This window comes from Streptopelia decaocto (assembly GCF_964273445.1).
Source record: "Streptopelia decaocto genome assembly, chromosome: 13".
In the NCBI taxonomy this organism is placed as follows: domain Eukaryota; kingdom Metazoa; phylum Chordata; class Aves; order Columbiformes; family Columbidae; genus Streptopelia; species Streptopelia decaocto.
The window spans coordinates 14,594,814-14,611,231 of NC_138668.1; the positions used below are offsets into that span (position 1 = coordinate 14,594,814).

At 40.8% G+C, this 16,418-nt stretch overlaps 1 protein-coding gene across 3 annotated transcripts in view; it reads right to left on the reverse strand.

Annotated features, from left to right (window-relative positions):
- The window catches only part of MYH11 (myosin heavy chain 11), a 57,744-nt gene that overhangs the window by 6,865 nt on the left and 34,461 nt on the right, over window positions 1-16,418 (reverse strand). For all 3 annotated transcript variants that reach the window (XM_082064734.1, XM_082064733.1, XM_082064735.1), the window contains 26 exons: window positions 15,401-15,496; window positions 14,912-15,030; window positions 14,586-14,738; window positions 13,968-14,141; window positions 13,597-13,770; window positions 13,013-13,127; window positions 11,932-12,125; window positions 11,651-11,772; window positions 11,465-11,534; window positions 11,160-11,320; window positions 10,230-10,338; window positions 9,215-9,346; window positions 8,760-8,966; window positions 8,231-8,368; window positions 7,470-7,593; window positions 6,851-7,022; window positions 5,986-6,198; window positions 5,692-5,836; window positions 5,397-5,603; window positions 4,224-4,328; window positions 3,970-4,122; window positions 3,294-3,542; window positions 2,823-3,035; window positions 1,904-2,116; window positions 1,099-1,260; window positions 194-322 (listed from right to left, as the gene is read on the reverse strand). In XM_082064734.1, coding sequence (XP_081920860.1) covers window positions 194-322; window positions 1,099-1,260; window positions 1,904-2,116; window positions 2,823-3,035; window positions 3,294-3,542; window positions 3,970-4,122; window positions 4,224-4,328; window positions 5,397-5,603; window positions 5,692-5,836; window positions 5,986-6,198; window positions 6,851-7,022; window positions 7,470-7,593; window positions 8,231-8,368; window positions 8,760-8,966; window positions 9,215-9,346; window positions 10,230-10,338; window positions 11,160-11,320; window positions 11,465-11,534; window positions 11,651-11,772; window positions 11,932-12,125; window positions 13,013-13,127; window positions 13,597-13,770; window positions 13,968-14,141; window positions 14,586-14,738; window positions 14,912-15,030; window positions 15,401-15,496 — 4,049 coding nt within the window. The remainder of the gene's footprint in view (window positions 1-193; window positions 323-1,098; window positions 1,261-1,903; window positions 2,117-2,822; window positions 3,036-3,293; window positions 3,543-3,969; window positions 4,123-4,223; window positions 4,329-5,396; window positions 5,604-5,691; window positions 5,837-5,985; window positions 6,199-6,850; window positions 7,023-7,469; window positions 7,594-8,230; window positions 8,369-8,759; window positions 8,967-9,214; window positions 9,347-10,229; window positions 10,339-11,159; window positions 11,321-11,464; window positions 11,535-11,650; window positions 11,773-11,931; window positions 12,126-13,012; window positions 13,128-13,596; window positions 13,771-13,967; window positions 14,142-14,585; window positions 14,739-14,911; window positions 15,031-15,400; window positions 15,497-16,418) is intronic.

Here is a 16,418-nt window from a genome sequence, read left to right on the forward strand (position 1 = left end):
TCAGCTTGATCTGGCTGTGTGCCAATGTAGATCCAACAACTTTAGTGGAGTGCACTGAGCATGTGGAACTTGTCACAAGTGCTGCTTATAGCTTTCTGTCCCTGATGGCTATTCTATTATTTCATTGCAGTTCTGGTTTGCTACTGAAGGTCCTGTGTAGTGTGCTTCATACTGCTCTAAGTTCCCACTTTACCTCTTGAAGCTGGATGAGTTCTGCTTCCAGGCCCTTTGCTTTCTTCTCATTTTCTCTGGCTGTGGCAAATATTTCTTCTCTGGCAGCCCGTGCATCATCCAGGTCTCGTTGGTAGTCCTTCATCTGAGCCTTGTTGGAAAGAATAACAGAGATTTATTTTTGTCTGGCTTCATTACAATTTCAGTAGAAATAAACTTGGACAGAATAGAACAAATACACATTTACATAGTTATGATGCCTGCTTAAATTATTTTCTGGAGAGATGAGCTAGCACATGTTGGACAGGTCTGAAATGCTACCCCAAGAAGAGCAACGCTTCCACTTGCACACTGCGGCTTTTGTAATGCTTATTGTCTTTATTTCCTCTGAATATTTCAGTACATGTGCAGTCTTAATCTTTCCAATACATCCCTTTTTGTTGTTTAGCTGTCAGCATATGACAGAACAGCTGATATGGAGACTTATAGTATAAACTGGAAAATGCTAATGCAGAGACACCATGATTTCTGGACAGAGTTTTATGCTTTTAAGTCAAGTATTAGAACCGGGATTGAAGCCCTGTGATAGATTTTTATCCTGTACTGCTTTCTCTACATGGGAATCTACATTTTCCTTCATGGGGGTAAGTCAAGAGCAGATAAGTGTTGACCAGAGAATTTTGGAATCTCTCTGCAATGATGAAATTAAAGATTTTTGTGGTTTGCCATGTGCAGTTTTCTGTTGTTGTTCAAACAGCATTACACTACACAAACTTGAATCTGGGAGTCTCATTAAAACTCTTCCTTTAACCCATAAAAGGCATCAAGTCCACAGATGTCACCAACTTTCATATTGTAACTGTATGTAAGTCAGTAGCGAGAACTACATATATATATATATATATATATATTTGTGGGGTTACATACCTGTAATTTGCGAAGTTGTTTGATGGCTTCTTCACGAGCTTTACTGGCGGAATCCACTTGGCTTTCTAGATCCTTAACGTCCATCTCCAGCTTCTTTTTGGCTGCAGCTGCCAGGGCACGTTGCTTCCGCTCGTCTTCCAGTTCCGTTTCATGTTCATGGAGCTGATCATTAAAGAAAGCAAATGAAGTTTAGGAAGGTCCTTGAGCACTCTTAAACACTCCGTGTGTGTCTGAATAATGGCTACAGCCCCATATATCTATTAATTGTGATTTCTGTGGCAGCTCAGTTGTTGGACAAAATGGAAATCTATTTTAAGATTCTTAAAAGGTGTCAACAATTCGGGTTCTGTAGTCATGGAAATTTGTGTATTGCAAATGATGCTGGCAGCAGCTGTGCTGTGCAAACAGGCTGTGTCCTGTCAGCTGTAATTTCCAGTGCTTTTGGAGCCATTCAGTGCACAGTGAGAAGGCAGATCTATTAGATTCTGTCTTTTTTTCACTTGCACTGAGAATATAGGCAAGGTCCTTCTGTGGCAGAAATAACAATTCATATGTTTTGTACTATATTAGTTATAATGTTAAATTTCTACATCTCTCAGCAGTTGCGCATCTGCTACTGAAATGGGGAAAAAAAACCTGTTATGCTGTTTTGGGCCTTTTTTAATACAATAACCTAGTCATTTATTTATTTGCAATATAATGTTTTCTTCTCACTATCATAAGGTACTTTAAATAATGGCATGAGGCTGGGGTCTTTCACTTGGTGTGGTTAGGTATTTGCAAAGGCAAAAATAGGGAATAGTACCTGTTTAAGGAGTTGTCTTTTCTTCTCCTCGTTCTGTTCATCTCTGGCCTGTAAATCTCTTTCAAACTGGACTTTCATGGCCTGCATGTTAACCTCCAGCCTGAGCTTGGCGTCTTCCGCAGCCTGGAGCTCATCCTCTAGCTCTTCTAATTGGGTCTTCATCTCTTCTACTTGCTGTTCCAGGGTCCGTTTGGATTTTTCCAATTCGTGGACCTTTCAAGCAATGAGAATTTAGTAGACTTGTTAGAAGAAATACAAATCATTCTCGTTAAACGCAGTCTACCTGCATGATGGGCCATATTTCAGAATATCAGCTGTGAACAATGAGTGAACGAATTTGCACTGAAAATGGTAAATTAGTATTTTTTTTATACACTTGCCAACCTGTTTTAAAATAAGCTGAGATTCTCTTTGTCACAAACTTTCAATTTTAATCTAGTCAAGTATCATAATTTATTTAGTATTAGAAGTAACATTATCATATCACTGTAATAAAATAAGTGAGTGGCAATGTATCAGTGGAAATTTGCTGCAGCTATACAAGTAAATGTTAGGTTGGTGGCAAAGTCAAATACAACTAATAAAATCAGATTTGCAGAATTTTCAACTTCAAAGCTGCTTAATAAACTAGTAAATTATTTAGAATCTCTTTAATGTTTTTTTTCAGTATTAGAAATGAATAAGAATCTTCTTCATGCCTGAAGTTATGTTAAAAATAAAGATGGCTTTCAGTTATTTTGCCAAGTCTCTTGAAAGTTTGAGCCCAAATGGAATAAACTTTGAATTCTGCATGAAATATCTGATCTCACTGGATGACTTTGTGTGCTACAGAGAATTTCCCACACTGAAAACAATGATCTGTTTGTTAGCTGCTATTTTAAGATATTTTTGTGGAAATCGTTCTAAGCCCAAAACTTACGTTCTTGCCAACATCATCTTTGGAGCTGACAAGATCTTCCATTTCAGCTTTCAACATTTTGTTCATTCTCTCCAGTTCTTCTTTGGCTTCCAAAGCCTCTTCAAGTGCTCGGGCCAGCGACAAAGCCTTTGTCTCTTTTTCTCTAGCTTCAGCTTCTGCTCTGTCCCTTTCATCTGCGTATTTGGAAGAGATGTTTTTCTCCTCAGCTAGCATCTGTGAAAAGACAGTGTTAATGCAGAAAGTCATTGATAACAGGGTTTTTCTGTTGCAACTGTCTTGTCAGTTGTTAATGGCAGAGAAAAATGTCTGTGTTTTTGATAGATGCGTATAAATACAAAATTAACCAGTATATATCTAGTTAAATCTTACTTAATCTTTTGAGCCTGCTTTGTCTTTTACTGAAGCAGTGGAGTGTGTGTGAGTTCTGGAGCAGTTAGGTGATAACACAGCAAGGGAGAACCTGATCCATACCTGATCAAACTTCTTCTGTTTCTTCTCCAGGTTGGAGACCAGCTGACGCTGGTTGTCCAAGTCCACCACCAGGTCATCCAGCTCCTGCTGGAGCCTGTTCTTGGTTTTTTCCAGTTTGTCATAAGAAGCAGCCTTTTCCTCAAACTGTTGTGTGAGACTTTCGATTTCCTTCTGAAGTTTCTTTTTGCCTTCTTCCATGATTTCTACTGTGCTGGTAAATTCCTGTATCTTCTTCTTGGAGTCAGAGAGCTGAAATTTGAATACAGAGGACAAATCTTTATAGCAGTGACAACAAAGCTGGGCGGAGAAGACGGCTAGGAGACAGCCACGACCCAGAAATCTTACCTAATTTGACCCATGTGAAGCTAGTAATTGGTTACCCATCACCCAGCCTTCAGAAAATGAGGCAGACCCAGTATGGACATACAGGCCTAGTGTGCAAGGCTGTCTTGGGAGCCACCTTGCATTCGTACCCATCCTAGAGATGGTGATTTAAAGAAAGGGAGACTGCTGGCTCCATTGTGGAGCTTCACTGATGCCATCTGGGCCACCAGCACTGGTTCCCTGAATGTCTGGGTCCACATGCTGTGCCAGGATGGTTCTACAGATCTGAAACCTCTGGCATTACTGACAAAACTGAGTGATGGAGCTCGTGATTTAGCCGTGGCACTGATACCTGTATTGTCAGTGTTGAAATATGTCTCTCCAGATTTTGTTTTGCTTCTACTTCTTCATCCAACTGCTCCTGCAAGCTGTTCTTCTCATCCTCCAGCTGCCGAAGCTTGGTAGACACATTGAGCTTCTGCCGTGTTTCTTCCTGAAGCAGCTCCTGCAGTCACCACATCAATCAGCAATACAGTCATTAGCTCAGGTCTTTTTATAGTGCATTCATAAATATCGTAGATGAGCTGTTACTGCGTGAAAATTTACCTGTGTATCTTGTAGCTGAGATCCTAAGGTTGCAACGTCTTTGGTCAATTTGATTGTCTTGCTTTCTGCTTCATTGAGCAAACCAGTAACGTTTTCAACTTCAACCTGTGAGACACCACAGTGAATAAACTCAGTTATTTTGCACAACTTCAAAATCTTCCCCCAAACTTTATTTTGCTGTAGATTGAAATCTTAACACTGAATAGGATGTGAATCTTCTCCTATGCTTCTGGGTCACCTTAAGCACCAGCAGTGTTTCTAGCTTAATTCACAATTTTGTCATAATTTTTCTGGACAGTATGTGGGATTTAAGTCTTGTGGAACAAAATCCTACACACAAACTCTGCATTGTCTGCACGTGTCATCTTTGTGATTGGTCATATTAAGACCACTAAGGTCTAATGCCATTTATGTCTACCTTAGTATTTTTTGACTATATAACAAAATCTGATCATATTTGTAAGGCAATACTGGTATACTCTTTTCAATGAATTGCAAAGGAGAACAGGGATTTCTGTGGGTTTTGCTTCCTTTTCCCAAGTTTGACAGAAATTGATGCCTTTTTATTGTATCACCTTATTTATCCACTAACTTAAAATAATAAAGGGAAGCTCACTGCTGCTATGAAGAAAGTTGTAACAATAATCTTGATTAGTATTGCTGGATATTGAACATCTACCAGAGAACTGTTTTAAATCATCTTTAGTTATTTCTTATTAGACCCTAACTCATAGATGAGTGAGCGTTCTCATTTTGTTGTTATTTTTCTGACCACCTTATGTGTTTAATAGCTATCTAATCCATTTCCAGAAGTCACTTTCCTATCAATGTTCCCCTCTATCCAAAAATGAATTAACAGAAAAAACCTCTGTAAAAGGTGCAGCACAATGACTGAAGCAGCGGTGGCATTACGGCATCACAGACTGCAATGTGTACAGAGGGACAATGAGACTAAGAGCACTCGTTTCTATGACACAGAGTGGTTGTCATTGTTGAATCGTGTGATAACTGAAGTAGGGGCTCAAGGTAGGAACGCTACAGATGATAAAAAAAATGGGCATTTCAGCTGAAGCTGACAGGGCCGGGATTCCTCCTGACTTACCCTTACAGAACAGTTTAACCTGGTCTCCTCAAGCCTGAGGTGACACAGCAAAAAGTCAAACTCCTTCCTACCTGTAACTTATGAACTTTTTCATTGAGTTCTGTCCGAACACGCTCCCCATCCGTGTATTTGGACTGTAACTCCTGCAGCTGCACTTCCAGCTTCTTCTTTTTGTGCTCCACATCTTGTTTGGCCTGGTTCAGGCTCCTGACTTCATTAGCCAGATCAGAGTTTTCTTTCTCCAGTGTCTGTTTGGTCTTATCCAAGTTTGCTTTAGCCTACGAGCATGAAGAGGAGAAAGATGGTCTATAAAATGAAGCCGTGTCGTCTGGTGGATAGTTTGCAATAAAAGGGATTTCTGTTTACCCGTTTGAATTGCTCCAGCTGCTCTGTTAGCTCTTCCACAGCCTGAGTGTGCTTTTGCCTCATCTCCTGGACCTGGGCTTCATGAGTGCGAGTCTCCTCCTCCAGAGCTCTCTTCAGCACTGTGACCTCCTGTTCACGCTTTGCTCTGGAAGGGAACACACAGAAATGGAGCAGAAGCAGAGAAGGGTGTTCCAGTCACTGCGAAAACAGCACTACTGCACATTTATAACACTCGACAGTATTGTACTGAGATTAGTGATATTTATTTTTGGCCCATGTGCTATGTCTCCATACCTGAGCTCCTGCTGGGTGGCTGTAGTATCCAGAGTATCCTCAAGCTCTGTCTTCAGAGCCTCAAGCTCTTCACCTAGGTCTCTCTTTTGTTTTTCTGCTTTGTTTCTTGCAGCTCTCTCAGACTCCAAGTCTTCCTGGAGATCAGAGATGTGAGCTTCCAATTCACGGATCTTCTTGAGGGCATTGTTCTTCTGACTAGTTTCATCTTCAAGCCTGAAAAGAGAGTATTTCATCTGATAGGTTAAAAAAAAAAAAAGAATCATTTCACTTTGAGGAAATTGGTATACAGAGAACAAAGGTTTCTAGGATCTGTGCAAGAAGAGCACCAAAGAAAGAGGGAGGACTGACACCAAATGGATCTAGCAGCTGTACTTTATCAGGACACAATGATGGCGATGCTGATCAGCCAATTCAGGAAAAGGTTTGGATGAGTGTTGTCCCCCTTGAATTTACAGAGAAAATCTACTCAGACTCTGAATGGATCAATGTCAGACTCTGAAACAATTTCTGCATTTTGCCTATGAAGTCTGTTGTCACACTTCATTCTTCACTTGACAGCACTGCTAGTGCCACTGGGAAGTGGAGTTCTCATTGATATGTGGAGGTAAGATTATGCGTCTATGGGCAAAAAACTATAACTTTTCTCAAAAGGAAATTCAGAAAATGGGGAAAGCACGCAGGGAGGGTGTAACCGAGAGATGAGATTCATGGCTGCAGAATCTCAGTGGCTGGGAAGGGCACATGGGATCATAGAATCATTTGGGTTGAAAGAGACCCTTAAAATCATAGAGTCCGACCATAACCTGACTCTAGCACATGTTCCAGCCTGGGGTTTTAGCCCATGCACAGATTCAGGAGAGAATACCTGGCCAGAGCAGCCTGCAGCTCTTCCTCCTTCTTGGCCAGTTGCGCCTTCAGCTCCGCAATTTGTGCCTGGAGCTCGGCGATTTGCTCGTGTAAATCACTCGACTCCCCTTCCAACTTCCTCTTCACTTTCTCCAGTTCTTGTCTGCTCTTCTCTTCCTTCTTCAGCCGCACTGAAAAAGTCAGGATTTTGGTCATGGGAGTGTGTTAGTGCACGGAGTCCTTAATCTGACCTTGAGTTTATGCAAAAAAAATGTGCTGGCCTCCAGTGAGGCCATACATTTAACTGTAAGTCGTTGCGCTTCTGAAGCAACACGCAATACCTTACATCATCACGTATCTCTAGCCACCTCAGAGAATCATTTATCTATCTTCCTCCAGAGTAAGTATTAATTTTTTTTCCCCAATTTTCTCTACTCTTTTATATATATATATATATCTTCTTTCTTTCTTTAAAAAAGGTATCTATAGTTTGTGCACCCTGGGATTTTGGTGATTCTCACACGCTAAATGGTTTCACCATAACAAATTTGGAAAATTCCCCACAAAGTTCTCTCCAGATTATGTTTTGTTGTGCGCCAGGGCAAAAAACTGACATAAACCACTTTTGTTTGTGTTACCTTCAAGTTCTGAAATCATGGATTCATGTTTGTTTTTCAGCTTTGTAAGATTTTTGGCTTTTTCTTCTTCTTCTGCGAGATTTGTTGTTAGATCGCTTATTCTTTCCTCAAGAAGTTTTCTTTCCTTAAGAAAAATAAAATACTTTGCTGTTAACAAATGTGTCTGTCATTGGTGATCATGGAGCCAACTGTTTGCCAACTAAAAATGTCCAAGATACTGTCTTTTTATCCTGTATTTCTTGAGGTTGTAGTGATAGGTTTCATGTGTTACAGAGGAGCTGAGGAGTGGTGTATGAATTCCATATTCTCTAACCTGCTGCTATTAGAATCTTGTACTTGCTCTAGTGGCTGGTAAGTTCAGAGGAGCATCCCTGTCACTAAGTGCTGGAATATGTGCTTACTTCCAGTTTTAATCATGAAGTTTGGTTGAAACTAGTTGAAAACCAAGAGAATTATTTACTCTGCTTCAGGCCAAGATGATGTGTCTACCACTGATTGTGCTTGACTGCTGTGGGTATTTTGCTTGAAGGTATTGTTAACACAACTGACCTCAAAACCATTAGTTTTACACAGTTTTGAATTGTTTAAATGAGCATGGAAAATTTATCAGAAACTTGGTTGATAGTTTGGACTGATAGTCTGGTGAATCTGTACACCCATGAGACTATATAGTCAAGAGTATTCCTGGTGTTCTAGCAGAAGAAAAGGTTTTCTCTCATTTTGCACTATTTCCACAAAGAAAATAGCTCCCCAATGCTTACCTTGGTGAGCTTGTTATTCTGATCTTCCATTATGAGAATATCATCTTCCATTTTCTTTATCTTGCCATCTGCTGTTACTTTTTCAAGCTGCAGTTTCTGCCTTGCAGCCTCCTCCTCTTCCAGCTGTTCCTCAAGATCCTTTGAGGGGAAAAAGGAACCCACAAAACATGAGTTTTGGAAATAAAAGACTGCTTAGATTATAGGAAAAGCTTAATGTCTGTCACTGTATGTGGGGTATGTTGTAGGCTTTGTTGGTTTTATTAAGAACTAGACAATCTGTAATGGTTGGTGATTTAGAAAGATTTGTTAATAACTTTTTAGAGAAAAGCTTTTTCAAAACTGAGATGGAGGAGAGAAGAGCTATGGAGGAAAGAGCATCATTTGATTGTTCTGACTTGAGGGGCACATACACCTCTTGTAAGCCGGGCTGTGCAGCAAGCCCTGTCATACAAGCTGAGGTTTGCCACTCTCCATTTTTCCTCTGTGAGATACACATTATTGTCTGTGTTTGTCACTTCTGCCTCCTTACCAGCATTTGTTGTTGCATCTTTTTCTTTTCTGCTTGCAGCTGCTGGCTGCGCTCCTCCTCTTCCTCAATTCTGGCTTCCATCTCATGCAGAATCTCTTCCAGCTCTTGTTTCTTAGCGGCTAAACGGACTCTCATCTCCTCCGCTTCAGCATACAGTTCCGTTTCGGCCTGAAGTTGTTCCTGAAGTTGGTTCTTCTCTTCACAAAGCTGTGCAAATACAACGGGTAGGAAGTTAAGACCTGGATTGTGAATTGTCCCCAGTTCCAGTGCCCTGGCAGGCAGCTCTGGTGTGAACATGGGGCCTCTGCTGAAGTAACTGTGTGTTTGTCTGCACTGAACTTTGGTTCTGGACCATTATACTGAGTCAAATAGAAAAAGACACATCTATTGTAATAGCTTCTAGAAGTGGTGAAGGAAAGGCTAGCATTTCCCCGTGGCTTAGAGCTGGAAATCACCTGTGCGTGTTTCTGTTCCAGCTCCTTCAATTCACTCTCTGCTTTTTGTTGTCTTTCCTTGGTTTTTTGTAGTTCTTCATCCTTGGCCTGCATTTCTTCCTCTTGGCGGGTGACTTGCAGCAGTGGTTTCACCTGAAAAGAAGAAGGTTGTTTAAGAGTGTTTCCAGTCATGATTTATGTTACTGAGCGTGGTATTTTGAGGTGCCAGGCTGCCTGGCACAGACAGCAGCGCTTCTGTCACTCAGGTACTGCGCAAATCCTGTCCAGCCAAACTGGATTTAACAGTTTTAACCCAGCAAACCTCAGCAGCCTTGCTCTTGGCCAACCCTGTGTTAATTCTCAGAGCCTTGTGAGCACCTCTGCCTCCAAAAGTGCCACTTTTTGAACGGCTCCAAGCCTGGTTTTGTCCATTGGTGATGTACAAAAGCTACATGTGCTGCATGGGGATGCGATGTGCACAGCAGGTGTGTGGTGCTGCCTGTTGCTGATTGCAGAGGAGGTTGTTTTCTACACAAGTAGGAACAGTTTTCTGAATCCAAACTGAAGGCTGTTCTTGAAAAAAGAGCCAGGCCTCTTCAATAGGAAAATAATTTGCTTGAGTGCCCAGCTGGAAGATGTTTAGTGTCCCAGTTAGAGAGCTCCTGAGCTACGCAGTGCCCCATAGATACATAACTCTGTATGTTCACCAAATTCTGTTCTACTCTGTCTTCTCATTATCCACCCCTGTGAATTTTTTTCATTTTTTGGCAATTAAAGACAGTCTGAAAACATGCAAAATCTTTTATGAATCTCTGCTTGTTTTCTTCTCAAGCTAGAAGTAACTTTAATGTTAATGGCATCATATACCTATCCAGAGCATCTCTAACACAAAATTTTGGGAAGCTAATGAGCCTCTTGCCATTAGCGGCAATGGACTTTGGAAGAAGGCATGTGCCTGACATGATGTGCCGCAGTGTCTTGTGCATTTAATTCCTTTTGGAAGCTGAGGAGGGATTCACCGAGAGCAGTCACTCACTTTAGTGAACAGTCTCCACCATTGCCAGTTCCTCAGCTTCAGGTAAGCAGCACAATTTCTTTGGATAACCTTCATTGCAGTCAGCTGTTGCTGTCTCTTGGCAAAGGCTCTGTGATTAAAAACATAAAGCAAATGGGTTCAGTCTGAGAATACAAAGGTGTCTGCAAGACGCACACATTAAGCAAAGAAACTCTGGCATGAGAGTCTGATTAACTACCTGATTTGAGAAGTCTGGAACAAATTCTTTTGTCACTTAAACAGTGCCTGTGCTTTCTAGAGGAAAAGTCATAACTGTTTAGCTTTCTGGTATATTATTTAGTCTTGGTTTTTGGCTGTTTGCACGCCATACTTAGGTGCAAACCACAAAGCATAGGTCCAGTTCTGGATCTGAACATCTTTCCAGAGTACGTGGGCACTTGGAACTTGCATTGATCATATTTCTTGAAACCTATTATATTTACATTTCTTTGCTTGGCACTTTGAAAGCCTTGGTAGTGTGCAGAAAAAGGGAATTATTAATAGTTCCGTGCACATTAAGGGAGATCACACTAGGTGATCAGGGCTTCATGCCCAAACTGTGTAAGAAATTATTTTCTGTTTTACAAATGCCAGTGGTGCTACTTGTAACAGCGCACAAGACTGCAGTTGTAGGCTTGAATGTGCATTCTCCCGCTCGTACAAACACGTTTAAATGAGGGGTCATTGCCTCAGATAACTTGCTGTATAGAGGGTGTAAGGAGCTTCACAATGTAAATGCTTCCCTGTACTTATACTAATAACACTCTTCTGGGCAGGAAGTGAGCCCTTCATTGGACACAAGTTCAGTTCTAATGCAGTACAAAGATAATAATAAAATGTCTTAATATCTTCAGTTTGTTATACAGAGAATGGAAGGCTGCAGAAGGCATTCTCGTTAGTACATATTCTTACTTTCTTGCTAGGTAGCCTCGGCACTGAGCCTGGAAGGCAATGATAATGTCTGTGATCTTCAGGTCTCTCTCTTCTTCCAGGTGAGCCAGAACACCAGTTCTGAAGAAGATTTTACTCTGTCCAATTCTGTACAAGTTTGGATCAAGTTCTAATGCTTTGATCTGGAGGAAAACAGGGATATTTGTTAACTCCAGTGCTGAGGTTCAGGTTTATAAAAATTACTTCTCATTTGTGCTTATTCTCAACTGATTTTGTATAAGAAGTATAGACCTAATTATCAAGAGGATCAAAAATGCTTTCCTCACCATCAGTATGCAAGCCTGCTTCCCATCCATGAATCCTTTAGGAATAGCATTTGCAGCAAGAATTTCATATCTGTGGAAAGACGTGGATGTTATGGAGGTTGAAACACATCAGATTATTTTGTGCAGACAAATGTGTCTTACACCATGAGTAAACCCAGAGTTAGGACCAAGTTGAGGGATTCCTACCTCTGACGGAACTCCTGGAAGACAATCCTGTTGGGGAATCCCTGTCGGCAGATACGAATACCTTCCAAGACACCATTGCAGCGCAGCTGCTCCAGCACTAAGTGGGCATCAAGTTTGCCAGCCTGAAAAGGGAACAGAAAGTAACTTTAGCACAGTAGGAATGTACAAAAATGTTACCGGCTGCATATCTATGTTTGAAGACATAATTCAGCTCTGCGATGTGCTGCAGCTCAACATGAATGATATGCCAGGAGTCAGAAAAGTGAGCATTTTAAATTTACCCTTTTTTCATGATTTGGAATGATGCAGCGGACAAAGTTGGGGTTGGTATTCCTCAAGGTGGTCATCAGTTTGGTCAGCTGCTCCTTATAGAGTTGTCCGACAGTACGGAACATGCCTTTCTTGGTTTTTGAAGCACTAGGGAGTGAGCTTTCAGTCATCTTGGCCATCTGGTCCAGCCCAACTATACGGTCCACTGAAATAGAAAAGTATGAATGGAACTGCTTAGATAAACTGTCCTCGCCTCACATGACACTTGTCACCGGCATTGTTAAACTGCAGCCTCCCAGACAGCACCAATATCTTTTTGATGCAGTAGAAGCAAAAAGTACTAGAAGAGCCTTCTGGGTAAATAGTCTACTTCTGTCAAACATGAAAATAAGGATCTTTGTTAACTAGTGATTGAATACACTGAATGTTTTATGTTTGCTCTAAAAAGGACAGTCCTGCAAAATATCCAGCTGGTAGGCTGGTGCCAGAACCAGGAACAACACCGCCTCTTGACTCCCATCTGTTACCAGTGGTTCTCAAAGTCTAGCTAGTAATGTCCCTTGGTTATCTGATAATTCGGATGCACCTTGCTGGTGTTTGCATGCGCATTTATATCTGTGTATTAAATATTTATAGTCTATCATATGTGTTACAGATCCATATAAACTTTTTAAAAACAAAGTGGTTTATATGCATACAGATATTCTTCTGTTGGAGTTTAGTTGAGATTATACATCACTAGAGGGAACTGTGCAGGACTTCTGGGAGAGGAGTGTGTGAGGTAAGTCATTTGTAAGCCCCAGCAATAACCTGTATTAAATGAGGTTTACAGTATCACATTTTCAGCAACTATATAACAGTGTAATGAATATTTTCTATTCTGTTGTTGAATAATATTACGGAAATTTTTTGATCGTGCTTTAAACTATCTAATGACGGTTTCCATGAATATGTCTTTAGAACACATTATTATTGTTTCTTAGTTCGGTGCTTATCATTTTCACAAGGGACAGCAAGGGACAGCTGTGAGACAGTTCTGGTAGAAGTGTCTCCCTTTAAACCACGTTACTGGTTTAGGGTTGGGATTCATACCATCTTTCCAAAGGTCTGCTACGAATTTGTCTGAAGACTGGTTCAGCAGAGAAGTCACGTTGTCGTTTAGCGGATCCATGTTCTTCGTTAGCCAGGCAGATGCGTTGTAGGTAACCTGCAGGAAACAGTGTTGCGTCAAAAATCTGTTCTTGATTAAGGTATCTGGAGTGTTCAAGAACATAGGGCACTGTATTAACACAAAATCGTACAAATAATAATAATAATGTGAAAGAGTTTCTGTTGATGAGAGCTGACTTGAGTATTTGTTCTTACATGTACTAGCGGCTGAAAAACTTTTTGCAGACATATCCATGGCAAGGCACCTGCCCTGCCTTTAAAAGTCTGCTTGTTAGAAAGGAATCTGAATTACTTGGACTTATTCAGTGACCCTGGTGCTGGTTAATTGTGTTTTCACGTGAGCTTAGCACAGCCATGAATGTCTTACAAATCTTTTTTCATACGTAATTAAAACACTTAATGTATATATTATATGGTTAAAGCCATTCCGGACAGTTTCTTTTTTACCCTGTAGGCATCAAAGAATCAAAGTTCTCTAAGTCAGAATAGTTTAATCTGTTCAGTACCTTTCCTGCATAGTGCATTATACAGAATTCAGTTTTATCCTTGAGTTGCTTGCTCTTCTGGAATTTGGGATGGTTGCCTTGTTCTTGAATGAGTTTCTCCACAAAGGATGTGTCAGTAGCTTTGGGGAACCAGCACTCTTCATCCAGCAGAGCCAGGACACCGGGAGGGTTGGTCTGCAATGGAACCGACATTGGATCAGTATCATCACAGGCAGAACTCGAGGAAGAGCAGCATCTTCTTTATCCCTGACGTTACAAATCCTCCCAGGCAACAAAGGAGCTGAAATCACTTTAACACCTCTCTTGTACTGATACATAACTGACCCTGATGCAACTGATGTCGTATCCCACCTATAGAGACAGAATCTTACTGGTCTTTCAATCAGCTCAATGCAGGGTTGCAGGTCAAGGCCAAAGTCAATGAAGTTCCATTCAATGCCCTCTCGCTGGTATTCCTCTTGCTCCAGTATAAACATGGTGTGGTTGAAAAGCTGCTGAAGTTTCTCATTAGTGTAATTGATGCACAGCTGCTCAAAGGAGTTGATCTGTGAAGAGAAAAAAAAGTGAATTCCTAACATGAGAGACCTTCCAAAGGGAACTTCCATGACAAAATGAAATTAGCTATCATCTATTTCTTTTTACATGTTACAATAATTCAGATAGAAGGATCCATATCTTTCTAATAGAAAGTCTTGAAAACTTACAGTCAGTTCTCAAGTGGTAAATCTTTCTCTGGGGTTCACAACATAACCATAACAAGCATACCATACCATAACAACCAAACATAGCCATAACAAGCAGAGCCTGGCTCTGAACACGGAGCCCTGCAGGACCCCCTGCCCCAGCAAACGGGGTAGTCGCCCTGGGGCCATGCTGGCCAGCTCGAAAGAACCAAATTGATTTTGTGACTCTGAACTTAGAAGTTTTTCATCATATCCAAACCACTGGATAATAAGGAGTTGAGCCAACTTGTGTCCCAGAGTACATACCTCAAAAATCTCGAATCCAGCAATATCGAGGATCCCCAAGAAGGAGGCGCCTTGTCGTTTTGTTTTATCAAGAGCCTTGTTCACACGAGCCAGAATCCAGCGGAAAAGACGTTCGAATTTTGCCTTGGCCAAAGCCTCTATGGCAAAGTCCGCCTGAAAAACAGAAGATAAAATTGTAAGTGAAAGAAGAAACCCAATTAGATACTAATTTCTGATGAGATAATGAGACAGAAAACTGGCATTTCCCTTTAGACAAGATTTAAGAAAAAATTAAAAAAAGAAGAAAGAATAGTTTCAGGAGAAGTGAGCAGACTGCAAGTAGATACCTGTTCTTTGGTCTGAGCTTTCTGAACGACGTCTCGTCCTACTTTGATCCTTGGGGTTAGAATCGCTCTTGTGAAATCTGTCACATTAATCCCCATCAGGTGACACACTTTTTGTGCAGCTAGAATAAAAAGAGATGTTATTTCACATTGATTTTTCTCTTTGCAGCTGAATATAAGCAGCTCAGCAAGGATGTGAAGTTATTTATCTTCCTTAAAAGCTCTTCTATTATATGTACAAGAGATACAGCTTGAAATAGAAGTAGTATTCATGCTCTAAGCAGCAAATTCACTGTTCATCAATTATGGATTCAAGATTACTGGAAAAGGTAATGGTAATTGAGCTGATTTTAAGTATGGCATATCTTTTAAAGCCTGTTAAGTATATCTGTAATAACAATTGCATAAAAAATACCGAAACAGAGTGCTTACTCAGCTGCTATTTTATGAGTTTCTTACTGTTAACTGAATTTTTAAAGTGGCAAATCATACCAGTATTGTCTGGCATAGAAGCTTGATCAGTGTTTCTCTCCTTCTTGAAGACAATATTACCCAGCTGTAGGACAGATGAAACGACCCTCAGTATAGCTGTAAGAGAAACAATAGAAATGAGGAACCATAATATGAGGAACAGTATAGACGCTTTTTCAAAGCTCTACTCTCTGCAATAACGAAGATTCATTCTGTTGCCTCTGGTGCTCTGTACCTCTGTAGAAAGAGCTGGGTTTGCTTTAACAGACTTGGCCATAAACTGCAGAGTGTGAGAGCTGCTGGAGCAGCATCTCTGTGATCTATGCAGTAAACGGGCCTGTCTGGGAACACCAACACCTCCAAACCAAGTTCAGTGCTTCCCAGGCAGACCCCAGGTCTCAGGAGCTCATCTCCCCTTCAGTGTAGCATTTTCTCTCCACAGTCACTTGGCAACCTGTATCTGCCTTTAAAATTAAAAAAAAAAAAAATCTACCAGCAGCTTCAAAAATGTGTAGCAATTCTAAAGCTCCAGTTATGCAGGAACATGTGGATATTTAGTTGTGCAACTAAAATGAAATGTATACAAATCTTCGAAGCATTATTGTCAAAGCACAGAAAAATAATTGATTAATGTTTGATTAGTAAAGTATGTGTAAATGTGATGTTGCCTAAATTCAGGTGGTAAAATCCGCTGATGAGAGTGCATGAATATAGGGAGTTCTAGTTATCTGTTAAACTTATACAGGAGAAGAACACTATGATAAACAGCTTATACTTCAGAGCATGAAATCAAAAGGGTTCCCAGGCTCGAGTGATGGGGTGAGGCTGGCGCTGCCACCAGGTGTCACTTGGTCCTGCCCGCTGCAGGGACAGAGCCGTACAAGCCACACAGATGTCCTGACAGGCCACATTTTCCAGACAGTTTAGCTGTTGGTTCCTGCTCGATGCTTTTTTTTCTTTTGTCTCCAAATCATTGACTACACATCTGAGCTATTTGAGCTTGTTCCATTTCTTTCAAAATTAAATCGGAATATTTTGC